The sequence below is a fragment of the Pseudochaenichthys georgianus genome, chromosome 12, assembly GCF_902827115.2.
Source record: "Pseudochaenichthys georgianus chromosome 12, fPseGeo1.2, whole genome shotgun sequence".
Taxonomy (NCBI): domain Eukaryota; kingdom Metazoa; phylum Chordata; class Actinopteri; order Perciformes; family Channichthyidae; genus Pseudochaenichthys; species Pseudochaenichthys georgianus.
The window spans coordinates 19183392-19211078 of record NC_047514.1 but is presented as its reverse complement, the minus strand read 5'-3'; the positions used below and the strand labels follow the sequence as shown (position 1 = coordinate 19211078).

Below are 27687 nucleotides of genomic sequence, written 5' to 3'. Positions count from 1 at the left end.
TTTATTTTTAATAAATAATTTGATGCATCTATCTTTCTAACTAGCGATAGATTGTATAGAATATATATATATTATACAGATAAATATATATTTATCTCAAATCTTTAATTTGTTTATGTTTTGTTGTGTAGCTGTTAAGCCTGCTCTTAATGTGTTTTATCAGGAGGCAGCAGTTTGGTTTATTTTTCACTGTGAAGTTGTTTTTATGGATTTATGTCATGTTTCTGTTAATACAAACCAAAAACAAATGTATAGGTTTTTTTTCATGGGATTTGTTTTTCACTAACAAAAATGTGCAAAATTGTCGGTTGTTCTTATAATAACGCATTGGTCACCTTACTGTAGGTCACTGTGGAATATTGCAGTTTTCGACCACCTATACATGAGCGGAGTCCTTGAGTATCAGACGTCTCCCACAATGTCCTTGTTCTACTACAGCTGGGAGTCACACCACCGCAGCTGCTGCTGCTGGCTGGGATCACAGAGAGTCTTTATAAATAGGCCAAGGGCTGCGGAGAAAGCACCATGCAGATGTTCACAAGCACACAACACAGAGGACATTCTTGGGATGAATCTCAACAAAACACTATTAAAAATGTGGCAGGATTTGGTGTAGCGAGATAGAAAGCTACATTACAGGAGATTCATTCTGTGGGAAATATTGCTATTAAGATTTCATTTGTGCCCGACAAGACTTGAACATAATGACTGTGGATAGACAGAACACCTGCTGCAACAATTCAATTCAATAGACTCATTGTACAGCACCCAAATTATTAGTTTATGGAATCTCATAATTGGAAGCGGTATTGTTTAATATCTTGTCCAATAATGTTACATTTACAATCCTTCAACCTTGATTGGTGTGTTCTACTTGTTGTATGACTGCTTCACTTACATGCATGAGGAAAGTAAAAGGAGGACTGTTTCTGTTTGCCACCTTTTTATTTTATTTGATAATTTTGTGTATATATTTGTACGAGTTGTATTGAATATAAAGGGTGCTATGACTAGTACTATGATATATTTAATGTTAAAGTCTATCTATCCAGGCTAGCCACGGCCAATTAACCACTAATGGAGATACATTGATGTTATTATTCATTAGTCACAGGGAGGACACAGGTCTTGCATCGAGGCCAAGATTTAAAAACAGATACTGCCCTTTATCAGAGCCCTCATCCGTTTACTCAGCGTACATGACAGCCGTAGTAATGTTTAATCCTAATCCACTTGCATCTTGTTTTGTTAAAGTGATCACAGGGCTTGTGCAGGACACTTGGCTTTGATATTTACAAGACTTGAGCCAATGTGTGTGTTGGTGGACGAGAGTGTGTAGCTTCAAGAGGGGAAATCTAACTACAACATTACAGACAGTGGGACCTGTGTTGCTGGGCCTTGGAAATGAATGGAGTGATAACACATGCTACATATCTGCCTTTTCTCTTCTTTAAACAAATATAATTTGGCTGGCTGGTTTGGGGCATACAAAATGGAAAGTTTTATTTAAAGGTCCAGAAGAAGTGAGGGGGATATTGAAAGAAAGGTAACGTGAACAGGTAAGGGTTTTTCGGCCAGTCTGGTGCTTTTTCATTTATTTCTACTGTTGAATGCTCTATTTAAAAAAGGTTGGGAAACATTACTTAAACTTGAAATGCTGAAGTGTGTAGTCCATGCAAACATTTGCCATTATGTTTTAAAACATCAAGTATGTGTGTCTTTTTCCATTTGCTTTACTCCTAACTGTTAACTTGATTGTCCAATTGATTTATTACAAAAAGTCAAAGAGTTATGACAAAAATCTCTAGTGAAACAGACAAAACAGGGAAATGTGTTTTGTTGTTTATAAAAGTTTATTATTTCAATATTTCGCAGCTTGCAAAACACAAGGTCAGACATTTCACACTCACACATGAGAGTATATTTTTCTTTGACAGTGAAGACAGCACAGGATCATGGGATGTGGTCTGGGAAAGTCTGAACCACTGCTGAAAACATTTCACAAAGGTGCTGCCTTTATTATTCCAGTGAAATTCCAGAGTCAAATGTACCTTTTTACGCAATAATTTAATGTCAGTGTCATTGCTATTTTTCATTTTTAGAGTCCATCTCAGTTCCAGGTAAATATATGTTTACTCCATCACATATGTACACAAAAGTCTCAACAAATAATTTTAACTCACTTTTCTACTCGATTTGTATGCACTCTGTGAAGCTGCCACTGGTAAGTCTTGCAGAATGGATCACAGTTAGTCTATGAATGTGTTCATAGTGGAAGAGGAAGGTTACCTCAGCATGGTTATGTCCTAGTGCTTCCGTCTTGTCTCCTAATCTGCAGCGATCAGTGCGGCTCTGTTGATCCAGCGCTGGTACCGTCAGCATGTTGCACGGCTGGAGATGAGACGCAGGTGCACGTGGAACATCTTCCAGTCTATCGAATATGCAGGAGAGCAAGACCAGATCAAGGTGAGCACTGACAGAACTCGTCTTACCCACCAACATTTAGAAGCCTTGTGGATGGCAACATCAGGCTGTCGGTAAGAAATACACATTTTAAATATTGGATGTACTGCCATTACATTTTAAAACAGACATTCATGGACCCAAGAGGATAGTTCTTACCAACGTTGTGATCTCCAGACCTTCCAGCACCACCATGAGGCTGACATTTGTGGTTCAGAGTGAAAAATATATAAATTTGATTGAAAAATAATAATCATTACAAGATGGATGGCAGAGATATTCCGCATCCATGGTCCATCTGGGATTTATTACAATAACCTTAGTGGCCCCAACATTTTTATCTAAAATGTCATTTTTCCAGTACTTTGATTTGACAATTTCAAAATAAGACAACAAATTAAACAACATGTATTTTTTCTTCCTGCAGCTCTACAATTACTTTGGCTTCTTGATGGACCACTTCACCCCAGCCAGCAGTGAAAGTAAAACAGACCTCAACTCTTCACTGATGCAGAGTAGGTTTCATTAGATTACTGACAGTCAGATCATCTGAGTTTAACCAGTCTACTATCTGCTGAGAAACATAATGTGGGTTTGCCCTTACTTTTTCACTTCCTCTCTACACCTTTACCATAGGAAACCTTATATCCCACATATTTCGTAAGAATGAAATCTGTCTTGACACAGAGTGGGAGAGATATTTTTGCTACAAGAGCATTGAGGTGACAAAAAGCTACACAGGCCCCCATCTGACGTTCCCCATGACGTTCTGTGGGGTGTCAAAGCTGGTGGAGGCCTTCAAGCACAAAGAAGTAAGTACATGAGTATATCCCCAAAGGTGTTCAATCCAAGGTTTGCTTTTTCTCCTCTGTGCTCGGTTTATACACACTTTCTTTGTTTTCTAGTAGCAGCTTCATGCTCGATATGTTCTGCAGCTTCTTGGAGAGACTTGGAGACTTCTGAGAACTTTCCCCAACATCAGTCACGTCATCGCCTGCCATCCAAAGCCCATTACCATATGCGGTACTCAACAGCAGGCCTTTCCTGTATATATTGTTCTCAGATCTTTTCTCCCACATTATTTTCTTAACGCTCTTGAGCATGCAGTTACACTGTAACAAATATGAATTCATTATTTATCTCTTTCCCAGGGGATCTACACGGGCACCTTGAAGACCTGTTGTTGATATTCTACAAGGTACTCATTACATTCAATTAATCAAATTGTCAGACAGAGATGTTCATTTCAACACCTTACTCTCTCTAATCATACTAATCCAAAGTGCCTTTAATTGCTCTTGTATAGACCATTCTCGTATAGTATAGTTTCTACTCTTGTACTAGTATTAACTTCCTATTTTGATTATTCTTGTTCATATGTTGGTTCTGTATTTCTCTGTACTTATTTCTGGTTTTCTGCTGCATCACCACACATTTTGTTATACTTAATAAAAGGTGTCATCTTATTGTACCCCTTTCAGAACGGTTTGCCGTCCTCTGATAAACCATATGTTTTTAATGGAGACTTTGTGGATCGTGGTAAAAACTCTTTAGAGATCCTTCTCACCCTATTCGGCTTCCTGCTGGTCTACCCCAATGACGTCCATCTGAACAGAGGAAACCATGAGGACCACATTGTTAATCTGAGGTTAGAGGCCAATCACAAAATGCTCACACTGTATATGGTTTCATTCTTATTATATTCAACCTACAGCTGGTGTGTACACTAACCTAGTTGTTAATGTGTGTTTTCTTCAGATATGGCTTCACTAAAGAAGTTTTGGGAAAATACAGGGTAGGTTTTGTTTGATTTGCATTCAACTCAACGTATTGTCCTATGTTGTTGTACTAAGACTATTTACAACCCTGGGGGACATGTTGCATCATCATGATGTAGTTTGACTCAGTTAGTCCAATGCCTGCTTGCGTATTAGCTCACATAATACCAAATGTCTATTAATCCCCAACTATAAATAGTGAATACACTTTTACTCCTGTTTTAGTCTGCATCTGAATGTGCCCAAATGAATAAAATAAAGAGTTCATATTAAGAACTCACTTTATGGCTCGCTTTGTTCTGCAGGTGCATGGCAAGAAGATCCTAAAGCTCCTCCAGATGATTTTCAGCTGGCTACCTTTGGCCACAGTGATTGATAACAAAGTGCTGATTGTGCACGGTGGGATCTCTGACACCACAGACCTTGACAAGATAGCTAGAGTGGACAGACAAAAAGTAAGATGGCTTCAGGGATAATAACATGTGTGTATGTGGGGCAATTTACAGGCAGCAAATGAAGAATTGTTATCATGATCATCATACCAAGTGTATTTTTGAATGTTTGCAGTATGCATCGGCTCTCAGGCCTCCTAAAATGAAAGTCCATGGCTGTATGACTAAGATGAACGAAAACAGGGAAAGAGAGGCCTGTGGTCAGGTGGAAGGCCGGCGTCGAGTGTGTTCTCTGACTTACCACAGCTCGGCCCCGGATCACAGGCACTACCTCCCACGCCGTTCGCTCAACAACACCCCTGTGTGCAGTAAGCTAGACTTGTCGGTGGATGAGAAGCTAAATAGCAGGTGCAGGCTGTCTGGGTTTGATCAGGCCAGATGTGAACTGAAGAAGTCTGACTCATACCTGGAGTCTAAAACAACAGAGACAGATTTGGATGAGTGGAAACAAGTAGGTGGTCTCAGTGGTTGTTAATGTTTTGGCAGATGTTCAACATGTAGTATTGCTCCATAATGCACACATTTTATTATTTCACTGACTTTTTTACCGATTCATTTGGCTTCCCAGATAGTGGATGTGTTGTGGAGTGACCCAATGCCTCAAAATGGATGCATTCCCAATGAGGTGCGAGGCGGAGGCTGCTACTGGGGGCCAGATGTCACTGAGGAGGTGCTGCGAAGAAACAACCTGCAGCTCCTCATCCGCTCCCACGAGTGCAAACAGGACGGATACGAGTTCTGCCACAACCGCAGGGTGAGCACGAAGACACACAAGAAAGAGTTTAAGTTGCAATACTGACTATGGGAACAGGTACTTTAGTATGGAAGCCCATAAAGGACTCTATTAAATGGTAAATGTTGATTTGAATTTATTTAAAACATTACAACTTTCCACGTGTTAAAACATAGTTTTTCCTTTTTCAAAGATGTAATTAGCATTTACTCAAAACACAAATATTTGTAATGTGGTAATTGAACACCAAAATGAGTACGGGGCAAAATTGATGTTGAATTATTTACTGAAATACAACATAAATATACGGAAGATGATTATACAATAGTGGAATTAGATTTTAAAATGATACTTTCATCAAATCCACTTTGTTCTTCCGTACTTTTAGGTTTTGAGTAGCTTTGTTGAGTATGACAGGAGATGAAAAACAGGAAATTAAGAAAAAAGTACAAAATGGCGGTTGTGCGGTTGTTTTTCCTTTTAATTAAACATTTAATCTGAAAGCAATTAGAAATTAGTGATTAACAAACAGCATATCTCTACACGTTTACTATTCATGTTAAGACTTACGGTATTGACTCTTATGTTGCATTTAGGTGATTACTATATTTTCAGCGTCTAATTACTACGAGGTGGGCAGCAACAGAGGCGCCTTCATCAGAATGGGACCTGACCTGGTCCCCCACTTCATTCAGTATCAGGCCAGCACCACATGCAGAGAGCTCACCCTGAGACAAAGGTACAAAGACAGGGCAGCACAGACATCAGAATGACAGAACTGCATTTGTAATACTTTCCGTTGAGTGATATTACAGCAGGTGGTTGTGATTGCCAAGAAGCCTTAGCAGTATCACCCTGTACGGAAACAACACCGAACTCCATCTGCTCCTGAAGTCCCTGTAGGACTTGACTCGAACCATAGAGGTAATAATATATAAGGACTCCAATGACCCCAAGGAGGCACAGGCAGGGGTGGAAGTAAAAAGTGGGAGGAAGTGGAGAGCCGACAAAGCTTTTTTGCAAGCAAAGTCTCAGATCCACCACAAAGCAATAGTGGGAACATTGATGCAGGGGAGAGCTGGACTGGGAACCTTCAGAACCCCCCAGTACGACAAGGCCAAGGGAGAAGAGAGGCGCAGGCTGGTACAGGAGGAAGTAAGGGCAGCAGTTGAGGAGGAGCGGACTAGCAGAGCGGTTGGCCTGAGGCAGCAAGGGGCCTGGACGAGGTGGGAGCAGGCCATGGACCGTAAAGTCACATTGACTGATCTTCGACGGGCAGTACCTCAACAAATCAAAGTCCTGGTCCAGGTAGTGTACCCTATCTTGTACAGCCATTCGAACCTCTTCACCTGGGGCAAAGTGGAATACCCGGCATGCCCAGGCATGGGAACGTTGGAGCCCATCCTGAGCAGCTGCCCAGTGGCTCTTTGCCAGGGCCTTGCGCTATGATCAGGTTGTGAAACCCATCCCAGAGGCCATCGCCAGGGTAAGAGTGTATGATGTCGAAAGAACCGAAACACCCGATAACCCCTGGTTACATCACCGATGATGTGTTCAGGAGCATCAAAAGATGTATTTGTATTAACATCGCAAAAATATTGAGATCGTATGATCACATCATGATCAGTTTATTTCCCAGTGATTCCAAGATTTACTGAAAAAATAATCTTCCTTTTTTTGTCAGTGTTGGGTGGACGGAGAGATCCGCTCTGCAAGCTCTGAGGGAACAACTTTTCGTACATAGGTCTGATCTCATCAGTGCCTTCCAGGAGTTTGATCCTAACAACAAAGGTACTGAGCAGCAGTGATAGATCGTTACACTTTTCGGGCAGTTTCTCTTACCACCACTTAAGTCTGATCCATCAAACTCAAAGCAGGGAAATAACCAAATTGCAGGATTATACGTTGGACAAAGGTGAACAACTGGTAAACCTGATTTGGTAGGACTGACATGGAATTTTTGCAGCAGTCTGATATGTACCTGACATAGGGGACAACGAGAACATAATATAGTGTATGCTAAATAAAATCCCAAAAATAGTGATGATATAAAGACGATCTAGAATGTAGATTTTGTGAGCATAATAGATTACTACTGTCAAGTCAAAGTAAAGAAACTCATTAAGACTAGCCACATGGCCTATGGCTTGTAAAAAATACCCCAACACTCAAGAGGAAGCTTATTGTGTTAGTTATTCAAAATGAATTGAACTCTACTGTATATTTCTATCTGTGCCTCAGGGATGATCTCTGTGACGCACTGGGCTAGCTCCACAGAGAGAGTCCTGAATCTGGGTCTGCCCTGGAGGGTGCTGCGCCCTCAGCTTGTCAGCAGCACCCAGCATGGCATGATGGACTACCAGCAGTGGATAAAGGAGCTTTCAATCACTGAACCCAAATTAGAGGTCAGCCTTTAAAACTCGTATCCGATATATATCCTTCTTCCTCACCGTTTATGTAAGACTGACACAGATTAGCAATATTCGTTTCTCCCATTTCAGATCTCAGATAACAGTATCCTGGATACGATGTACAAGAACCACTCCAATCTGGAAACCATTTTCCGGATCATAGACACAGATCACTCAGGTCAGTAAACAGCTTCACTTGGATCCCACTGAAAAGATCATTTTTGTTTTCTCTTGCAGCTTTGACTTCATGAAAGTCAATGATTTGGTATCACTACTCTGGTCCAAACTGAAATATCTCAAGAACTATTGGATGTTCCCAAGAAGATAAAACCCTACTGATTTTGATTGACGCCTGGTTTTCCACCTTGTGTTATCAATCTAGTAGAATACATATATTAATAAACGAGTTTGCATAATCACATTAGCTTTAAGCTCAAATCACCACACCCTCACAGCCTCTTTGTCTTTCTGTCTAACAGCTGGTCACATTTCACAAATGTCTACAACAGTGGGAAGATAAGTCTTCTGTTTCTAGACTGTAATAAAAGGTCTTTATATAAATCTTAAACACTCGCTCTTTGTTCATTCTTCATTAAAACACCTTCCAACTTTAAGTTAATCATCAAAATGCAAGGCATGCAGTCACACTAGATATCTATATATGCTACAAAAGTTGTTCAACTACATCCTCCTTGTGTTTCCTTTCAGGTTTAATCTCTTTCAAGGAGTTTCATCAGACCTGGGAACTCCTGCGCTCTCATCTGAAGACAGAGATTAGTGCCAAGGCTATTGCAGACCTGGCCCAGAGCATCGACTTCAACAAGGACGGGAGCATCGACATCAATGAGTTCCTGGAGGCTTTCAGGCTGGTGGACATATCAGCACATAACTGAGTCTGGACCTGGACCAGGAGCTGTACCTGCTGCATAGAAAACACCGAGAACCGATTTGGAAAACCTGTGGAAATTCAAATGTTGAGTACTATCTCATACATTTGACCTCATGAGATCAACCTCAGTGTTTCCCACAGATCTGAAAAAAAAGTTTTAACAACATGTTTATTTATTGACTTTTCATTCCTGTATAATCATTTTGCGCAAAGATGGCACTGTTTTTCAGAGCACTTCATCCTTCTGGGATTTCATGAAGAACAGCTCCAACGCCTGTGTGTATGGGAAAACCTCTGGTGCTGGTCCATTAACTGCCAGTGTTTCCCACAGATCTTTTCCCCACATACCTGAAATATACTTGGGGGGATGGTGTTAGCGGGGGGGGTGAGGTGACGTGCAACAACATTAACCTTTCTGTTGGTCGCTTGTTAGCAGACCCTTCACGCGATGGCAGAGCGAACAGGTACAGGCAGGGCCCATAATGATAGCCCTATAGTTTAAATCTACTACCCACACATGGAAATGGGTTACTTAAAAAAAATGTATTTAGGAACCTATCCATGTGATTTTTAGTGGGGGTCAACCTCAAATCCTCTATGGGGGTCCAGGGGCATGCCCCCCCGGTAAGATTTTATTTTGGAGTTAAATGCATCAATCTGGTGCATTTTGATGGAAAAATAAAGAGACTAGATCTATGGAAACACCTATATTAAACAGAACTGTATACATTTCAATAATCATAAAATCATGGCCATAACCAATAACATACCATTTCCAATATGAAAAAAACACTGAAACTTGTTTATTAATTTATTTTTGGTTCATTTATAGTTGTGAGTGTGTCTGTGCTCCTGAATCAGCCTCCCTCCTCTCCCCCTGATCCTCTTTGAGGCAGCAGCAAAGACTAGTTTTCTCTCAACAAGTTTTAAAAGTGTATCTTACCTTTTTTCACCCAGTTAACTTTTTATTTATTTATTCATGCATATTTTACTAATCACATTACATTTCATTTCGCTGACGCTTTTATCCAAAGCGACTTATAATGACCGATTACAGGGACATTCTCCCTGGAGTAACTAAGGGCTAAGTGCCTTACTCAAGGGCACACTAGTGGTGGTGTTCTTCGCGGGATTTGAACACACAGCCTTCCGATCTTCAGCCCACCTCGCTATCCATTAGACCAATCACTACCCTCTCAAATGGAAATATGTGTTTACATAAATGGTGACCACACCGTTTGAGACCCACTGAGAACTTAGACTAAGTTAACTATCTAAACACTCAGAGAGTCCTTTACCTCACCTGAGCTGAGCTTATCCCGAGCTTGAATGACACACAGAGACCAATCAAGGGCTTTGATTTATGATCTGTATGACAGTGGCCACTCCAAGTAGGGAATGAGTCCTTACCCCAAGTGAAGGAGTTCAAGTATCTCGGGGTCTTGTTCTCGAGTGAGGGATCAATGGAGCGTGAGATGGGCCGGAGAATCGGAGCAGCGGGAGCGGTATTGCAGTCGCTTTACCGCACCGTTGTGACGAAAAGGGAGCTGAGCCGGAAGGCAAAGCTCTCCGTCTACCGGGCCATTTTCGTTCCTACCCTCACCTATGGTCATGAAGGATGGGTCATGACCGAAAGAACGAGATCGCGGATACAAGCGGCCGAGATGGGTTTCCTCCGCCGGGTGGCTGGTGTCTCCCTTAGAGATAAGGTGAGAAGTTCGGTCATCAGGGAGGGACTCGGAGTTGAGCCGCTCCTCCTTCGCGTCGAAAGAAGCCAGTTGAGGTGGTTCGGGCACCTAGTTAGGATGCCACCTGGGCGCCTCCCTAGGGAGGTGTTCCAGGCACGTCCAGCTGGGAAGAGACCAAGGGGTAGACCTAGGACCAGGTGGAGGGATTATATCTCTTCGCTGGCCTGGGAGCGCCTTGGGATCCCCCAGTCAGAGCTGGTTGATGTCGCCAGGGAAAAGAAAGTTTGGGGCTCTCTGCTGGAACTGCTACCCCCGCGACCCGACCACGGATAAGCGGGAGAAGATGGATGGATGGATGGATGACAGTGGCCATGTCGGCAGGCCACATCATGTGGACAGCCAGTCACCTTGTGTGAGGCAGGCCACTTAACAGGCCAGAAGGAGGCGAGATCAGTGCAAGGGAGCGAGGGATCATTGTCCACAAGTTAATCGATTGCAGATGGTGTCGTGGTCAAGGACGAATAAAAAAAATAATAATTATATATATAAAAAAAAACCTAAATGGGTCGCGAAATATACTTGAGCGGCCGTTAATATACCTGGGCTGCCCGCCCAAGTATAGTCTATGTGTGGGAAACCCTGAACCTACATATTGTCTACGTCTGGACGTGGATGTTATTTTTTGTAACCTTTTTATCTCACAAATTAGAGTATCCTTAGGATTTATGTTTTTAACTCATGGATAAAGCTGGTCAGAGAAAGTTATGAATGAAAGAAACCCACCGATGTTACACATTAAAGTCTGTTTACAAGAGTGATGGAGTGCTAATGCTTTTCTGAAATAGGTTGCATTAAAGACAAGTCTTTGCAATGTCTAATAAATGTCCTTAAGTGATGTCACTTGAGTCAGCGTGACCAGTGTCATTTCGAGGACTCTAATGCACGAGGGGATAACATCTTTGGGTAGCTGGTTAATCAGTTCAACTGTCAATCAGTTGGAATGTAGGACATTAATCCTATCAACTCAAGCAGGACTTAGATGAGATGTTGGAAAGGGCTCGTCTGCAAGTAAACACAGGTGATGAGATATGTCCCTTATGAGAAGCCAAACAACATTACTATATTTGTCACACAGAGCAATTACTAAAATAATTAAGTTACCTTTTAGGGCTTTACCGAATAGTTTGAAGCCTCATTCATAATGATGACGTTTAAATTCTAAAACACAATTTTGGTGCATTATTTAATTTTAAACCCAATATTGCTGCACAGTTAAGAGATAAGATTAGGCTACATTAATATTATTCAAAACTATAATTTTTGGATAAGATTTCAGTGGTGTCTGCTTAATCTTATGATCCCAACCTTAAAGGAAACAACCTCAAAATGTATTGAATATAGAATATTATAATTTCCAAAAATCAAAAGAACTAGAAAATGAAATATATTCGGTCAAAAACGGTCTGCTCTCCAGCTTGTCATACACAAAGGTTACCCTCAAGATCTTCATTAAAAGAAAGTTGATTTATTGAAAAGACTAACTCATTCAATTTTATGAATATTTTAAGGGTTATAACGTCACAAAACCATGTAAGGCCACCAATGCTTCACCTTAACAGAAAATGTAAAAGTGATACAAAGGTGACGTTCGGTACAGCCCTACCTTTATATTAAGTTTGCAAGGAAAGGGATGTAGTGAAGAACTTGTTGACAATTTAACTGACATTTATTACATTCTAACGGCATAAAAAAAGAAATACAAAGTTGTATTTACAATGTATTCAATCACAACACACTCAATCCCAAGATTTGTTCACAGGGCAGACTCAAACAGTCACATATGCATAATCTGATTAAACATTAGGTAGGCCAGATGTTGTTAGACGATGATGATTCTTTCCACTCTTTATCAGTTCGGTATAAACCTTCCTTGTTTTGTTGGTACAGATAGTGGGGCCTGATCAAATGCTGATCAAGAGTGTAACTACTCCAAATTCAGATCCTCTGTCATGACCTTGTTGCTCCCATGACAAAAAGGATAATATGACTCGTCTTGGTGAAAGGCAGGACAGCTTTTTATAGGATTTATTTTGAGTCGGGGCATGTGTATGAGTGTGTTGGCAGGGTAGACTCAGCTCAGGATGCTTCCTCTCATGTGTCCACTGTCACTCAGGCCGTGCTCTATGAGTTTAATGTCCTCCAAGTCATCTTTGATGACACTGATCAAATGACTCAACCCGTCCTGCTGCTGCTTTAAGTGCTGAGAGGGACAGACAAGAAAGAAATGTTACCGTTTATGCCCAACAGGAAAAAGAAAACACTTTTGCTTTACTTGGGAACTGTGCTTTCAGAGGTCTGGATTCCACAGTTACAGGGCAAAGACGTTAAAACAAGATGCATTTTGTAAACTGCCGACTCACTTGTTTGATTTCCCTGAGGAGGTCTGCATCAACACTGTATCGCTCTTCTGATCTCACAGCTCCAAAGTGATTCTGCATCCTGATCTGAGACATTAATTCATTCAACCGACCCTGGAAGAGAAAAACACAAATACTGTAAAATATCCACCAAAGACTTTGTCCCAAGCGTTGGATTGACAAGCCAAAAATACAACTTGATGGAAATGAAGCTTAAAAGGCCACATGTGTTTATCTCAAGGATGGCCAACAACTCATGACCGCTAATGGTGTCACATTATGCGTTGGCAAAGGCAGTAAAGAGTAATAATGCTTGCTAGCAAACATGGATGTTAACAATGCAGGTTTCAAACTTAAAACAAAAAAACCCTGCATTTTGGGGAGCAACATTGAATGTAAACACTTTAGTTCGTTGAAACCTTCAAAGGACACCTTACATAATAAATACAAAGAAATAATTGCAATGTAACCAGATAGGGTTAGCGAAAATAATACCAATACAAAAACTGTTTTATTTCCTGAATAACTTATAAGTTATCTACCAACTTACAGGATATTGAATTAATTGTTGAAAACCAATTTGTTTTGGTAATATATCATTTTCAAACAGAGTAAACCCTTTTTATCCTGATTTACATTCTAAGAGCTCGATGGATGGAAAAATGTCCACGGTCAGCATGCATGTATAACTTGTTTGGTTTAGGCCAGGGGCGGTTCTAGGGGGGCGGGGGCAACAGGGGCCATTGCCCCCGTAACACTGACCAGGGACCACCGTGGCACCGCTCCAAAAAAAGGTTACAATATTACAATTTATTGGAACTAAATCAAATCAGAGACCCAGATGTACAATGGAGATTAAACTGTTCATTACTTCATATAAAAGCAAATACTGTTTATGTGTTTTAATTAAATGGTCACTTAAAGTTACTAAAACAAATACTCTAAATGAAAAAAAACACTGAAACAAAAGGAATGTAACTTAAATGTACTAAAACAAATACCTTTACAAAAACAAATACCAATTACTGTATTTTATGTTTATTTTACACAATAACTTTATACTGTCTCTGTAACCCGCTTTTATTGTGCCCCTCTCATGAAATAACTGGCCCCAGCCTGGCACCCCCTATTCAAATTGGTCTAGAACCGGCACTGGTTTAGGCACCCTTACCTTGAACTGCGTGGGCGCATTCAGCTCAGACTGAATGGTATCCAGTTGAACTCTGAGATGCTCCTCGTCCACTTGGATAGCATAGCCACTTTTTCTCTGGATCTCCTGTTTGATCAGCACCTGGCAGGAAAACAGGGATGGGAGGGAGGAGTGATCAATATCAAAGAAAAATATTGGACACACAGACAGTGCCTGGGCATTCAAACTCTAAGTGGGGACATGTCTTTTATCACAGACCTTGTCAATAACCAACAAAATGTGGCTGAACAAAGAGAGCAGCTACCTGCAGCACCCTGTGAGAGAGATCCATCAGCTTCCTCTTGTACTGCGCAATCTTGGCCACTGTTGTCGCCTGGTTCTTCTGCAGTTCACTAATGTCACCGGAAATAATCTGTAGTCCATGTGTGGGTGTTTTTGTGGAGAGTATTTGTGTGGGAAAAAGGAAGGGAGGTAAATTATTAACATTTTTGACATTTCTCCACCGATAACATTTTTAATAGAAAACAATTTAGCTCAACAACAAACTATGTTCAGTTTTTCAACTCAGTCCTACACACAGTATCCCTCAACAAATAGTGAGTGGCGAGTTCCCCTTGCCACTATAATATTAATGAAGCTTGTTAATAAAAGGTCCTTTCATGCAAGAAATGGAGCCCGAAGTTCTCTAAAATAGGGAAAAAGACACAAAAAGAGATTCGCATTGATACACAAAAGTAAACACTTGTGGCTGTATTTATAATATTTATTTTGGCTATAAACAACCTGTTGGCAGCATTTATTGGACATCTGTGTACTCTGTCCTTGACACCACAAACTCTGGTTCAAAATACCTTTGTTGATTATCAGAAGGCACTGTGCCCATGGCCAGCGAGTCTTTCTTTGACATTTGGAGAGCTAAAACAGACAGCAGTGTTTTCACTTACATCCACTCTGGTCTGGTGCTGTTTGGTCATCTGCTCCTGGAACTGCAGCCTGCGAAGGAGCTCCTTGAAACCCACCATGGGCACTGGTATTAGTCTGGACACATTTTTTAATTAAATGAAATGAAAACATGTATTTCTACATAATGTTACTTAATGTCTTTTTTTTTTGCAGAAAAGCAACAGGCAGAAAAGCAGTGCATAATGGACAATGTTCAAGCATGTCAGAGCCATCTATTATTATTTTGTTGAAATAATGAGTGACATGTGGAAACACTTTTAAATCTCTAGAGAAAAAAGGGCTGTTTAATTGAACTTTAATTCAATATATATAGGAAGTCTAGGCAGCGGCTGCAAACACCCAAATCTGAAAAAATGTATAACACTAACCTCATAAAATATGAAGCACTGACTTGCTTGAGTGAAGCTTCTTTTAAATGAAAACGTGCATCCAATTAGGATAAACGCGTAAAACGAGTAGCTCTTTATCAGTGCTGTAGCGACACGTCGACTTCAAAATATCGCCGACGACATATTTCCGCGGCGACGCGTCGCTACACACACGTGGGTCACCCACAGCAACAAGCAGTTCTAGCTGTGGTGGCTACCATTAGCAGCTAGCATTTGCTCTCCGATTTTTACATTAAAATGGAATTATGGATTATAAATTCAATCATTTTTTTATACATAGACGTTAAAAACCTATGGATTAACCGATTCAGTCGCGTTTTTTTTCATTTTAATGCCATTGAACACGTCTTTTGATCAGATTGACAGCTACGGTGGTGAGACGATCTCTCTAGAAGCTCTGTAAAGGTACGTGTTGTGATGACTATTTGCTTCCCCTGTCGCGAGTCCGGATCACTCAGTGATGATACTATATACCTACATAATCTGTGGAACCTCAGCTTTAATCGGATATCTTGTATGTGCAGCTACGATAAGTAATAAGGGTACTTTTATCTTGAGTTCTGTGCCAATGTCCGTTAGCATTTTTCGCTCTGGGGGCATTTAGATGCTTCTTATGAGACTTGTGTTTTGTTTTGGTAAACATGGTTTGTATCGTCAGTTAGCTGAGATTATTTCCGTTAATCTGGTATAACACATTAATAGGTTCTTAAATATTAAGATCCCCTGAGACACAGTACCGTGATTTTTTTTTTTTTTTACATTACGTTTTTTTTACATTACGTTTTTTATGAATTGAACAGAAAAATAATCGTGAGATTAGTCGACTAATCGATCAAATAATCGCCCGATTAATCGTTTTCAAAATAATCGTTTCCCCCCAGCACTACTCTTTATTGCATAGGTGGTGCAGGGAGTTAAGAAAATAATTGATTAAGAGCAGGAGAAAAAAGATTCAAACAGGACGTGCTGGAGAGGGGGCGGGGCTTATATCCATGTAACTACTGTGGTGGAAACCAACTACGACAGGGATGGGCAAATGGCGGCCCGCATGCGGCCCCCACCTCCTCTTTTTGCGGCCCCCACCTCCTCTTTTTGCGGCCCTCAGATTAATTTATAAACCACGTAATTAATTTAAAAAAATGATACCGTCCACTAGACCAGTGGTTCCCAAATGGTGTGCAGCGGCACACTGGTGTGCTGTGAGGCAAGTCCTGGTGTGCCGTGAGGCAAGTCCGGCTGTGCCGTGGGATTTTGTGACAACCATACGTTATTATTGCAATATACAACTACACAAAAATAATTATTTTTTAATTTACTATATCAGTACTTTGTAGGTTTATATGTACGTAATCTGCGCGACTTGCGCGTCCACATCTCCACGTGCAGTGCTGCATAAACATGGCTGAGTCAGTGATAACTCTCGAGGGGTGGAGGTATGCCCATTATTTTGAGTTCATCCGAAGAATAGACAGGAATGTGACGGTGAGGTGCAAACTGTGTGCAGGCCAGAAGCTGTTATCCGCTGCTGTAAACACCACGTCAAACCTCAACAAGCACCTGCAAAGAACACATGCTAAAGTGGAGCTACCGCACACGCTATTTGTTGTTTGTTTATATCAGTCTGTTCTTCTTCTCTGTCTACCGGTTGTTGCCTGTTTTGAATGACGAATACACACTACCGCCGCCTGCTGGTAAGGAGAGTTATTGCCACTCACGCATGCGCAGTTCGTACGTGCTCGGCTGAAGTCTTTGCGGTGTCTGGTTCCAGTGCAACACATGGCCAACACGCAGGAGAACACGCCGACGCAACAGAGTGAGCAGAGATAGACTGCGCAAAATATACAGATAGCAGGAGACAGAGAACAGCCATGGTCAGATAGGAAAACATTCAGGATCTGGATCAGTCTTATGCGACAATGGAAACTGAACTAAAGAGAACATTTGAAACTTTAGCAGTCTGCGTGATCTGCCTGCAGGGAGGGGCGGGCCGGCCCTGCGAGTAAAGTAACGAGTAAAGTAACGAGTTACTTTATGTAGAGAGTAACGAAGTAGTGTAATATATTACTTTTTTAGTAATATGTAATATATTACTTTTTTTTTTTTAGTAACGACCCCATCTCTGCTGAAATGTTACATTTATAATTTGTAGTTCAGGACCATGGACAATGCAGCTTCCTTGCATTGCCAGTTCTCTGTGCTGAATTTCTGCTGAGTTTCCTTTGTCTCATTTGTAATGCTGTGACCTGTCTGGTTTAAATGAGTGTGTTGCTGCTTTGATGAAGCCTAATTTGACAACATTTCAAATTAATTTCTGAAATACTTCATTAATAAATATTTCATGAGTAATATAGTTGTCTTTGTCACATTTTATTTGGCATTAGTAAATAATTATGCACATTTACAGATATTTTACATGATATGAGTGATAACACGTGTCAAAAGGGCTATTTTGCACAATAGGTGTGCCTTGAGATTTTTACTTGTCCTTTGGTGTGCCTTGGGCACAAAAAGTTTGGGAACCACTGCACTAGACTCCTAGTTACGTCGCGAGCTGCGTACATGATTTCAAATACCGCAAAATAATCTGTGACGCAGTATTGTGTTTGTTTCCCGGGGAAACCCTCACAAGAAACACCGGCTGTTGTTATTCCTGCTGTGACGTTAAGTTGCCTCTTGTAATTATGCCTTTACAAGCTTAAAAGTTATATTTATCATCTGAATTTGGCAGAACAGGTTTAATATTCTTAAAACCAAGACTTTGTTTATTTGAAATCAGATGAAAACAAACTGTCCCGGACCCTGCCGTGTTATCTATGATTACTACGCTTTTCATTCATAATTTCAGCGCGAGGGAGGGGGAGTGGCGCTGAGGAACAGCAGAGTGCGGGCTGACAGGTGTCTGTGTTGACATTCCCATTATTGTGGAATAAGGGGAATGCAGAGACAGGCTACAAGTGTTTTAGGTTCAAGTTAGACAACTATTGTCTGGGTTAGTGTTCATGACTTCATGTTTATGTCATCTTAATGGTTAATCTCAATACACACACAATTTCCGTGCTTTCCAATAGTTTAAAATAGTTTTATTCCACTGTTTAATAACCTGTTCAATACAAACATGCCACTTGTAAAAATGAAATAACATTTCTGTGAACTGATATTTGTTTAGTGAGCTTATTAGAGGATGTTCCCTTTGATTGTAAAATGTCAATGAAGATGTCAGACTTAGTATATTTGTTAATAATTACATACAACACATGGAATTTTTGTGTGTGTTCCAAGTGAATCTGCGGCCCCCTGGTGGCCAGTACATCAATGATGTGGCCCCCACCACCATCAAAGTTGCCCATCCCTGAACTACGACAAAATTAACCTATTTTATCGTGATTTAATTGTGATACACACTTCAAAATGATGCCGAAGTAACTAAATTCTGATAACGGTTAGTAAAAACCAAGCTGTCTAGTCAGGATTCACAGTATTGCACTTCATTTATTGTCTTGGTTGATTCTGTTGGCTTATATATTTTATCAATAAAGGTATTTATATTGTTTTTCCCTTTTGAAACAGATGTTCAGTTATGCTAAAGTCTTTGATTGCACTTAAAGCCTAAAGTTTACATTTTAATTGTTTGGCACTGACTTTTGCTCACTGATGTTTTACTTAGTTATGTTTTACTCTCCTTTTCATGTTTATTGATGTGACATCACTAGTGCTACCTAAAACAGAAAGTGCATTTTTATACTGAGAAACTGTGCCTTGAATATTTTATTTTATTTAGCAAGAGAGTGCACTTTACTTGGTGAAGAAACCAGTGTTAACGTTTGTTGTGTAGGGTGTAGGCCTACCTACTTGAACACTGAGGAAGCCATATCAAAATTCCTGTTGAATTGTTCATTCTGGGATTCATTGCAGAATTAAAACCAGCTTGATGGTATTTTGGTCTGTTACTCCTTTTTATTTGAGTTTGTTACCTTTTTTGTTACCTTGGTTGTACTGTTAAGTAACGTGAAAAATAACCATAATAACTGACATGAAAAAATATCGTGATAAATATCGTCTATCGTGATACTGCTTGAAAAATATTGTGATATTATATTTTTCAATATCGCCCACCGCTCAAGTTGGAATGGGGCTTGAGAGAATTATATACAATCTTAGCTCTGATTTAGCTAGCATTTAAGCAGTTGGTACAGTAAGTGTTAACCAGGAAGGTCAAATGCAAGTATGTTGGTTGAAATTAAGGCCCCGGCCACAGAAGGACGATAACGGTCGTTTCCGTTACCGTTCTGTGTCATATAGACCGTTCGGCCACACTAGGACGACCGAATACGGCACTAAACGACTACGTAACGATAACGGATCCCAAGGTGGATAGACCGGCATACGCAACGCTCTGGGGGTTCCAACGGCTCCGTGTGTACGTCCTATACGATCATTTTCTGATAATGATGAGGCAATAGCCCCGCCTCTCCCCACCTCTGCTGCTCACCCCCACGTCAAAGTAAACTGCACACTGAATTCAGATTATTTATCTTTCTCTCGATATGGACCTAAACGCGAGTGAAGTCTAATCTGACAGGACGGAGACACGCAGCTCTGCTCACCTGCAGCTCCTCCCGCTGTGATGCGGCGGTGAACGGAGCAAAACACACACTTCAAGTCAGATCATCACCCTTACCTATTTTAATTACCCCTCAAACTACCTAAACTAGTTATAAATATGTTTATTTTTACTGTCGGCCGGGTCACTGACTGGATCAGCTGCTGCATGAAACAGACACTGGCGCTGTCAGAAGAGAGGGAGGAAAAAGAGAGGCTCCATGTATTTTATTATATAGAGTTGTTATTCATTTGTTTTAAAGCTCAATAAATAACAAAGAAGACCTTTGACCGGCACTTTTATAATTTTGTCCGGAAGATTTAAACTTTAATACACGTTGACTGGCGGAAAACTCTGCCCGGTTCCCTTGGCCCCCACCGCGGAGAATAAACAGAAGGGCAACAATTACAACTTTGCTGCTTTTGTGGAGGAAGTTACAGCGCCCCGTACAGGCTCTGCATATGTACTGCAACTTCTCCAGCGGTTGGAGCTAAACGGAGCTGTCTCGTGTGGACAGAAACTTTCCTGTGTCTATTGCGATTGCGTATGCGGTTTACCGTTATCGTCCTCGTGTGGCCGGGGCCTAAAATGCAGTAACTAGAGAATCTTGAGGATCTACTCCCCGGCATCACATTGTTCATAAACCCCCTTTGTTCACTTACTTGTCTGGCTCAGGGTTGTCCACCTTAGCCTGCTCCCAAATGATGGGGTCCACTCCTAGTGAGAGGAGACAACATTCTCATAAGTAAATAACTTCTAATCACCAACAAACTAATTAAAATCATCAAGATGATGACACAACTATGCATTTACCTGCAGGTGCATTCTGCAGCAGCTGTTTGAGCTGAGCTGGAGACAGCTCTGTGCGCGTCCCCGACATGGCCACTCCGATCGATGCGAGCTGGGCCTTGATGTTGCCCTGCTCCAGATAACTGAAGAGTGTGGTGGCAGGGATCCGCTTGGAGGTGCCATTAGGAGAACGCTCCACCACGTAAATGACCACCTCAGTCCTAGGGCAAAGGACACAAACATTTAAATTACATTTTTTAGATTTATAGAATTTATTACACCTAAAATTCTTGCTTTGGTTTAGGACCAAAATACATTTCTGATCCTTTGCTACATTATGAACCATCCAGAACGGTCTGCTTTCTGTTCCCAGAGTCAAACTAAACATGTACAATCAGCGGTTTTTTCTATTGGGAATAAAATACCAGAAAACTTCACATCTGCTGCAACTCTCAATTCTTTAAATCAAGGCAGAAGACGTGTTTGTTTGCTAAAGTGTTGCTTATTTGTAAGCACTTTAAATCGCTTTGTCGTTGAAATGTTGAACATAAATACAATTACATTTCCTTGTCTTCCAAGTGTGTAATAGTACTGAATGACATATTATAGTTACTTACTGGTCATTGGGCAGGGCTTTGACACCATCCACATTGACAGTGAGAGACTGGTTGCTTCCCAGGACTTTGTGAAGAGTCTCCACCAGCTGCTGCTGCTGCGCTCGCACATCAGCTTCCTTTTTATTGAGAAGTAAGGCCACTAAACCGTCCTCATCCTTACTCACTGGGACACAGCTATAGCCCACCGCCTAGGAAACAAATACAGAAATACCATTTGATGAAGTTCAAAAGAACCTAAAGTACACTTTTATGAACTATCGGTCATTACCTTGAACCTGCAGAATGGGTTCTCCTGCGTGAAGTCGACAGGTTGGTTGTTGTTGCTGTAGTAGCCCTTCCCAGTTCCCCAGTAAGCCTGCAACTGGTTCCATTTGGCTAAGATGGTGTCACGTTCGTCTCCTAACAAGGTGGGGGCTGAAAGAGCAGTGACCTGCTGGTACAGCTGGGTGGTCTGAGCCTGAGCCTGCTGCTGGGCCTGCTGCTGGGCCGGCTGACCGAACAAGCCTCCTGGTAGGGGGCAGGTGAGGTCAGATATCACGTCAGATTGTGTAGTCCTTTACATTTCCTGAAACATCTTTATGGTCTTATATTAACAGGGCAATGCTACAAAAGTCCCCAAAAATGTCACAACTTAATAAACAGTATTTTATGTTTGCTTCAACTGCACATTTGTATTGATGACGATAATAATGCTGATTTCTGTAAACATGTGATTGTTGTCGCCCTGTGCAGGGATAAGAGGTAAACCGTTTGTAGAGTTGTAATGGAAGTTTGTGTGTGTGACCCTGCTGAGAAAAGAATTATAGGTTGGATTTTGAAATGGTTTGAATTAGGGCTGTGCGATTATGGCAAAAATCATAATCATGATTATTTGGGTCAATAATTGATATCACGATTATTTTGACGATAATTCATTGACCATTTATTGAACTTTAAAACAAATAATATTTTACCAATAAACAAGATCAACAAATATGTTGGAGCGCACTTCCAAAACCATACTAAACATATATTATTAATATGATAAATAAAAATAAATTAGACCAAAATAAATTAAATCAAATATGATGCAGTGCACTGTCACAACCTACTGAAAACTCCTTAACATATAGCCAACATTTTGGTAAAACATATTCATTATTCCACTCAGTTAAACGTTGAAGGCTGGCCAACCGTCATGGTCCAGATTCTCCAGAAGTAACAGGAAATAAATGTTGAACTACAATTCAAGACCAAATAAAAATGTTTAGGCCACCATGGCAAATGCTGGTAGGGCTGCTCACATCATCTCTTAAAGATTGTTTGCAAGAAACACCAGCCTGTTTACATGGTCTGGTTTCAGAGATGAGCGCAGGCAGGAGACAATATTGCCACCAGTACTGAAGACCCTCAGCCACGCCCCGACACATGGGGTGACGCCGGCCAATCACAAGCTTTGATGCGTTCAAGTGCATTATTCTGGCACAGGAAGATTATGTTACAGGACATTAACGATAAAACAGAATATTGTTGTTCTATTTTTAGACACATCTCGCGATCGACTTGTTGGGCACCCCTCGGCTAGACCATAGGTCTGTTGTGGTGGCAAAGTAGTCAGCTGAAGCCACATCTCTCTCAACTTCCCCACGGCATTTGTCATATAGTGCAGGCAGCGCAGACCTGCTGAAATAATACCGAGACGGCATCGCGTAACGTTTATCCAACGTGTTGACAAGTTACTTAAAGCCCTTGTTGCTAACAGTGCTAACTGGGCACATATCTTTAGCGATGTGAAATGTAATGGCAAAGTACTTGCAAATAGTGGAAATAGTTTTACCCTTCTTTTTAACGAGTTGCTGCTCTTGTTCTGACATCTTCGCTCGCGCTGAACACTCACAACACATGTCACTCCCACGTGGCCGAGTGGGCTTTTAGGGAGGGGCGAAAGCGCACCCGGCAAAAATAATCGTATCTTGTCAATTATGCTGTTTTCATAATCGTCGAAAGCCATAATCGTAATCGCGATTAAAATACGATTAATTGCACAGCCCTAGTTTGAATTCCCTGTTTCTTTTGCTGCTCAAACGTACTTCAATGTGATTATCGTCAGTGACGAGCCGACTATTAAATGTGCTTTTAATTTCATTTTCATGATAATACTGCCTAAGAAACTGATAATTAACTAACTGAGAAGCAATTTCAGATATAAGCTTGAATTTTCTGTATTGACAACAGCTGTCCTTGAGATCCAGGTCTTACCTGTCTGCTGCTGAGTGGGCTGGATATTAAAACCTCCAAACCCTCCCAGGGTTGTTGTTCCTAATCCAGTTCCAAATCCTGTTGCCCCAGCAGGAGCCGCGGTACCAAGCCCAGAGGAGAACCCAAAACCTTTGTTCTGTGTGTTACCAAACAGGCCTCCTAAAACAGAACAAAGTATCAACAGTGAGAACAAATATCCTACGTTTTTTGTTACTGGAAATTTGTTTTTTTAAACGCTGTATGCACGCAACTTGTATTTCCTTGACATAAACATACACAAAGAAAAGCAATAAGAGTTACACTGCTGACCTGTGGTGTTGGCAGGAGTACTAAAGCTAAAGGTGGATCCTGGTGCAGGTGCAGTTGTTGCAGCTGCCCCAAAGCCACCAAACGTACCTGAAATGTTAAGCAAATCATGCCAAGTGAGATGGAGGAGGTGATTCCAAAAGGGTTGAAAGATAGATAAATGGAGTAAATAAAAAAGAATGAAATAGCTGACTGTCTCCTGCATATAGGGAGCTTAAAGTCATGACAGAGCTTTGAAGATTAACAGAAAGGGACACTGATTTTTTTCCCATTTAGCATTGCTTATCTTTTTTTACAGAGAAGGTGAAAATGTACTAGATTTGCAAAGACATCAAAAGGTGAGTGCATGATACAACATTTTGTCTCCTCATGCAAATGGAAACTACGATGCATGACACTTTATGAGACAAAGCCACAAGTGAGATGAGAAATCACTGCACCACACAGATGTGAAAATGGATGAAAATGTGTTTACAGACAGACTGTACTGATTCATTAAATCACAAAGGTCATCTACCTGTGCTAGCCAGGCTATTACCAAAATTGAAAACAGTGCCAGTGGTGGTTGCTGTACCAAAGCACCCCACATTAACGCTGACTGCTGCTGGGTTGGCATTTAAACCAAACCCCCCAAAACTAAACCCACCAGCCGTGGTGTTTCCAGCTCCCAGCCCCCCAAATCCTGCAGCCAGCGGAGGCAGGCAGCGAGAAAGAGAGAATGACATGAAGGAGTTAAAAGGTCAGGCCTCGTATGGGACTACATACATTGTAAACACAGTCTTCAGGTACCTTAAAACCATTGCTTTGTCTATAACACCTGTATCTTACCAGTGTTGGTGGAGCCAAAACTGAATCCTGTGGCTGGTGCAGCAGCAGCGGTGGGGGCTGCCCCAAAACCAGGAGCTGTAAGAGCTGAAAGAAAAAAGCAGACACAAGAACGGCAGTGAGTTAAACTGGCAGACAGAGGTTTGGATATAACCAGGGCTGTGTGATAACTACCAATAGTTATCACAAGAACAGATCATTTTCTCTATGTTTTCATATCGATGTTTGATCATAATGATTCCAAATCCACATGTTGCTAAACGACATGCCACGATTACGGAGTGATTTTTTATAGAAAGATGGAAAGGACTAAAAGGGAGTTTAAATAAAACAATATACTGCATTTCATTTTGAGATACATAAATTGGATGCAATTAAATATTTCCTTATGTATTTTAGACTGGCAATGTGTACCTATGTAAGGTGAACTTACAAATAACCAATGTTTATTTACATTTTGATATGCTTGTTATTTGCATTGGTTACCGTTTTTATTATATGTTATAATTTTTTTCAATTATTATTTACTTTCATGTTTGAAGAATACAACTTTATATTGTAAAGGAAGCTGTTTTACTATATCAAATTACTTTTGGAAATAAAAGACAATGTGAGAAATAACTAATTAAAGAATATATTAAAAAGATAACAGTAATAATTTAATACTAATAACATCATTAAATCCAATACAAACTATGTTTATAATTGAGTTCTTAGTGGGTATTTGTGTAATGCTGGAGTACATTATGTTGAGGTAATGCTACTATTCTGCCCCTCAGATGTAAATGCCATAGACAAAATATTAGTAATAAATACAAGTCTATCACCACTGCAAACTAATAGCTCAATCATAGCAATGTTTTTAAAGTGATACCTCTCCTACAGTGTCAAAGTAAACTGAACATTATTATGCATGTAGAGGCAGCATTGTTGTATTGAATACGCATTAAATGTACCTAATGAAGTGGCAGGTGGGTGTATAAGTTGCTGTTCCTACGAATCTGAATGAGACAGACCTAGTCGATCTCTTCAATACAACTGCCCAACAACACAGCCGAGTAGCTTTGATTATTGGGGCTCAGATGAGGAGAGGTACCCTCTTTAGTGACCATCGGATCTATGGACTTACTGCCAAATCCGAATGAGGCGGGGGCTGCTGAGCCAAAGCCAAATGTTGCAGTTGGTGCTGTAGCTTTGGCACCAAATGAAAACCCGGACGTGCCTTCACATGAACATAGAGAGTGCTATGAGTGTTGAGTGTCGTGACAGTTACCTTAGCGTACAGCTACACCGGAGTTCAATAGCTAGCAGAGGTGGGAGAAGTGCTCAGATATTGTACTTAAGTAAAAGTAGAAATACTAGAGTGTAGGAATACTCTGTTCCAAGTAAAAGTCCAGGGCTGAAGTCGAATAGTCCCTTTAGCTTAGGAACCTTCCTAACGGAGTGAAATGACCCGGAAGTCCCTCAGTGGCAGCCATGATAAGTGCCGTTCGAATACTCTAGAATGATAGGAAAGGAGGTTTCAAACTTCCTTTATAACCTCCTTTAGCTTAGGAACCACTGGACCTCCCTAACCGAAAGGAGAAAATGTTGCCCCACGATGCCTTGCGGCCGCAGCATTTGCCGTCATACAACAGTCGGCCGTTCACGGAAACAACCGATTATGACCGAGAAATGATATCATGAAAGTTATGGTGCTTATTAAGCTTTTTAAAACGTATGTGGTAAGTTGCCAAAGTCAGGGTTCATACACTTTTTCACCAATGATTTTCAATGACTTTTCCATGACTTCTCAATGACCTTTACCTCATTTTCCATGACCAAACAAAAATTACCACTGAAAATGTTTTATTTTAACATGGAACAGGAAAATAAGGTCTGCATATGAAACATGTAGTGCCTATCTAAAACAAATGAAATAGTAGGCTTAACAGGGCTCGACATTAACGACTGCCCGATGGCCATCTAGTATTTAGCTTGGTCAATGAAGCCTCACCTGCTGGTTGCCCGATCGGGCAATCTATTATGCCAGTATCATGCAGCTTGCGGATCCAGTAATGAGTGACCCGACAATAAAACTAAACATATCTATAACTAGTTTAGGTAGTTTGAGAGGTAATTAAAATAGCTACGTGTGATATTCTAACCTGAAGTAATAATAAAAGTTCATCTTAAGTATGTGTGTTTTGTCCCCTCACCGCTGTGATTATGCAGAGCTGCGTGTCGACTCGTCAGCAGCAGCTGATCTCTCTCTCCCGTCAGATTAGACTTCACTCGCGTTTATGTCCATATCGATCAGGACCGGCTAATGATATGACTACCTGCTCAGTGTGCGAACAAGTACACGACCCACCGTCCGGGGCGTGTTATTCACAAGTAGATATTTCAATTGACTTGTCTGGCGGACAAGTGACGTTTTTCGCCCTGATTTATTGACAAATTATTGATAAATTCAGTTTACAAAAGGCAGAACTCATTCGCAAACTGTACGTGTCCGCCATTGTTAGTTTAGAAATGTTAGTTTCGGTTACGTTAGTCGATTCCTACGGAAATGCATCTCGCCGCTTTCTGTACAGTTAGACGGGGGCGGGGCGGAAAGTGTAGCACAGTGGCAGGGTTGTGAAGCAAAACTCGGTTCCGAGTAGGAACAAATAACAATTGTCCGGTCACGGGATTAATAAGAGTTGTGCCGAGCCCCGCGGACTGCAGCTCTCTTTATGCTCCGTATCAGCTGATCACTGCACGGTGCAGCTCAGCGTCTCTCTCTCTCTTTCTTTTTACACACAGCGGATCCGCTGCCCGTTTAACAGCCTCATCTTTGTCAAACTTTATTATGTTCTTTCTCGAACACGTAATGAAGGTTATTAAGCGTTTTAGCTCCTGTGTTGTTAATATTGACCGCCATTTCCTTTATGAAGTGAAGCAGCGTCCCTGTCTGTGTCCTCGCGCTGTCCTCACATCCCCAGACCCCCAGACTCG

General features: G+C 41.0%; 2 protein-coding genes across 3 annotated transcripts in view; one reads left to right on the top strand and one right to left on the bottom strand.

Moving 5' to 3' along the window:
* Positions 1–1877: 1877 nt before the first annotated feature.
* LOC117456584 (serine/threonine-protein phosphatase with EF-hands 2-like) lies at positions 1878–8846 on the top strand. The gene is made up of 17 exons (XM_034096511.2): positions 1878–2007; positions 2103–2120; positions 2339–2466; positions 2891–2945; positions 3100–3275; positions 3372–3486; positions 3615–3661; positions 3945–4111; positions 4222–4258; positions 4547–4696; positions 4809–5144; positions 5262–5447; positions 6023–6165; positions 7111–7217; positions 7668–7831; positions 7928–8015; positions 8546–8846. Exons 1-17 carry the CDS (start codon positions 1956–1958, stop codon positions 8728–8730), a joined length of 2154 nt encoding a protein of 717 aa, XP_033952402.1. The 5' UTR covers positions 1878–1955; the 3' UTR covers positions 8731–8846.
* Positions 8847–12118: 3272 nt separating this feature from the next.
* The window catches only part of LOC117456275 (nucleoporin p54-like), a 29424-nt gene continuing 13855 nt past the window's right edge, over positions 12119–27687 (bottom strand). The window contains exons 2-14 of one of the 2 annotated variants that reach the window (XM_034096094.2): positions 24712–24795; positions 24530–24565; positions 23887–23973; positions 23578–23736; positions 21608–21846; positions 21340–21527; positions 20747–20943; positions 20596–20650; positions 14926–15019; positions 14286–14393; positions 14003–14122; positions 12835–12945; positions 12119–12674 (exon numbers count right to left, since the gene is read on the bottom strand). In XM_034096094.2, coding sequence (XP_033951985.1) covers positions 12546–12674; positions 12835–12945; positions 14003–14122; positions 14286–14393; positions 14926–15019; positions 20596–20650; positions 20747–20943; positions 21340–21527; positions 21608–21846; positions 23578–23736; positions 23887–23973; positions 24530–24565; positions 24712–24795 — 1607 coding nt within the window. In that variant the 3' untranslated portion in view covers positions 12119–12545. The remainder of the gene's footprint in view (positions 12675–12834; positions 12946–14002; positions 14123–14285; positions 14394–14925; positions 15020–20595; positions 20651–20746; positions 20944–21339; positions 21528–21607; positions 21847–23577; positions 23737–23886; positions 23974–24529; positions 24566–24711; positions 24796–27687) is intronic. The other variant, XM_034096095.2, reaches the window with a different exon arrangement.

Coding starts and splice junctions, on each gene's coding strand:
- LOC117456584 (XM_034096511.2), top strand. CDS start 1,956: ATGGGATGTGGTCTGGGAAAGTCTGAACCACTGCTGAAAACATTTCAC. Junction 3,487..3,614: donor AAAGCCCATTACCATATGCG/GTACTCAACAGC, acceptor TCTCTTTCCCAG/GGGATCTACACGGGCACCTT. Junction 8,016..8,545: donor CATAGACACAGATCACTCAG/GTCAGTAAACAG, acceptor GTTTCCTTTCAG/GTTTAATCTCTTTCAAGGAG.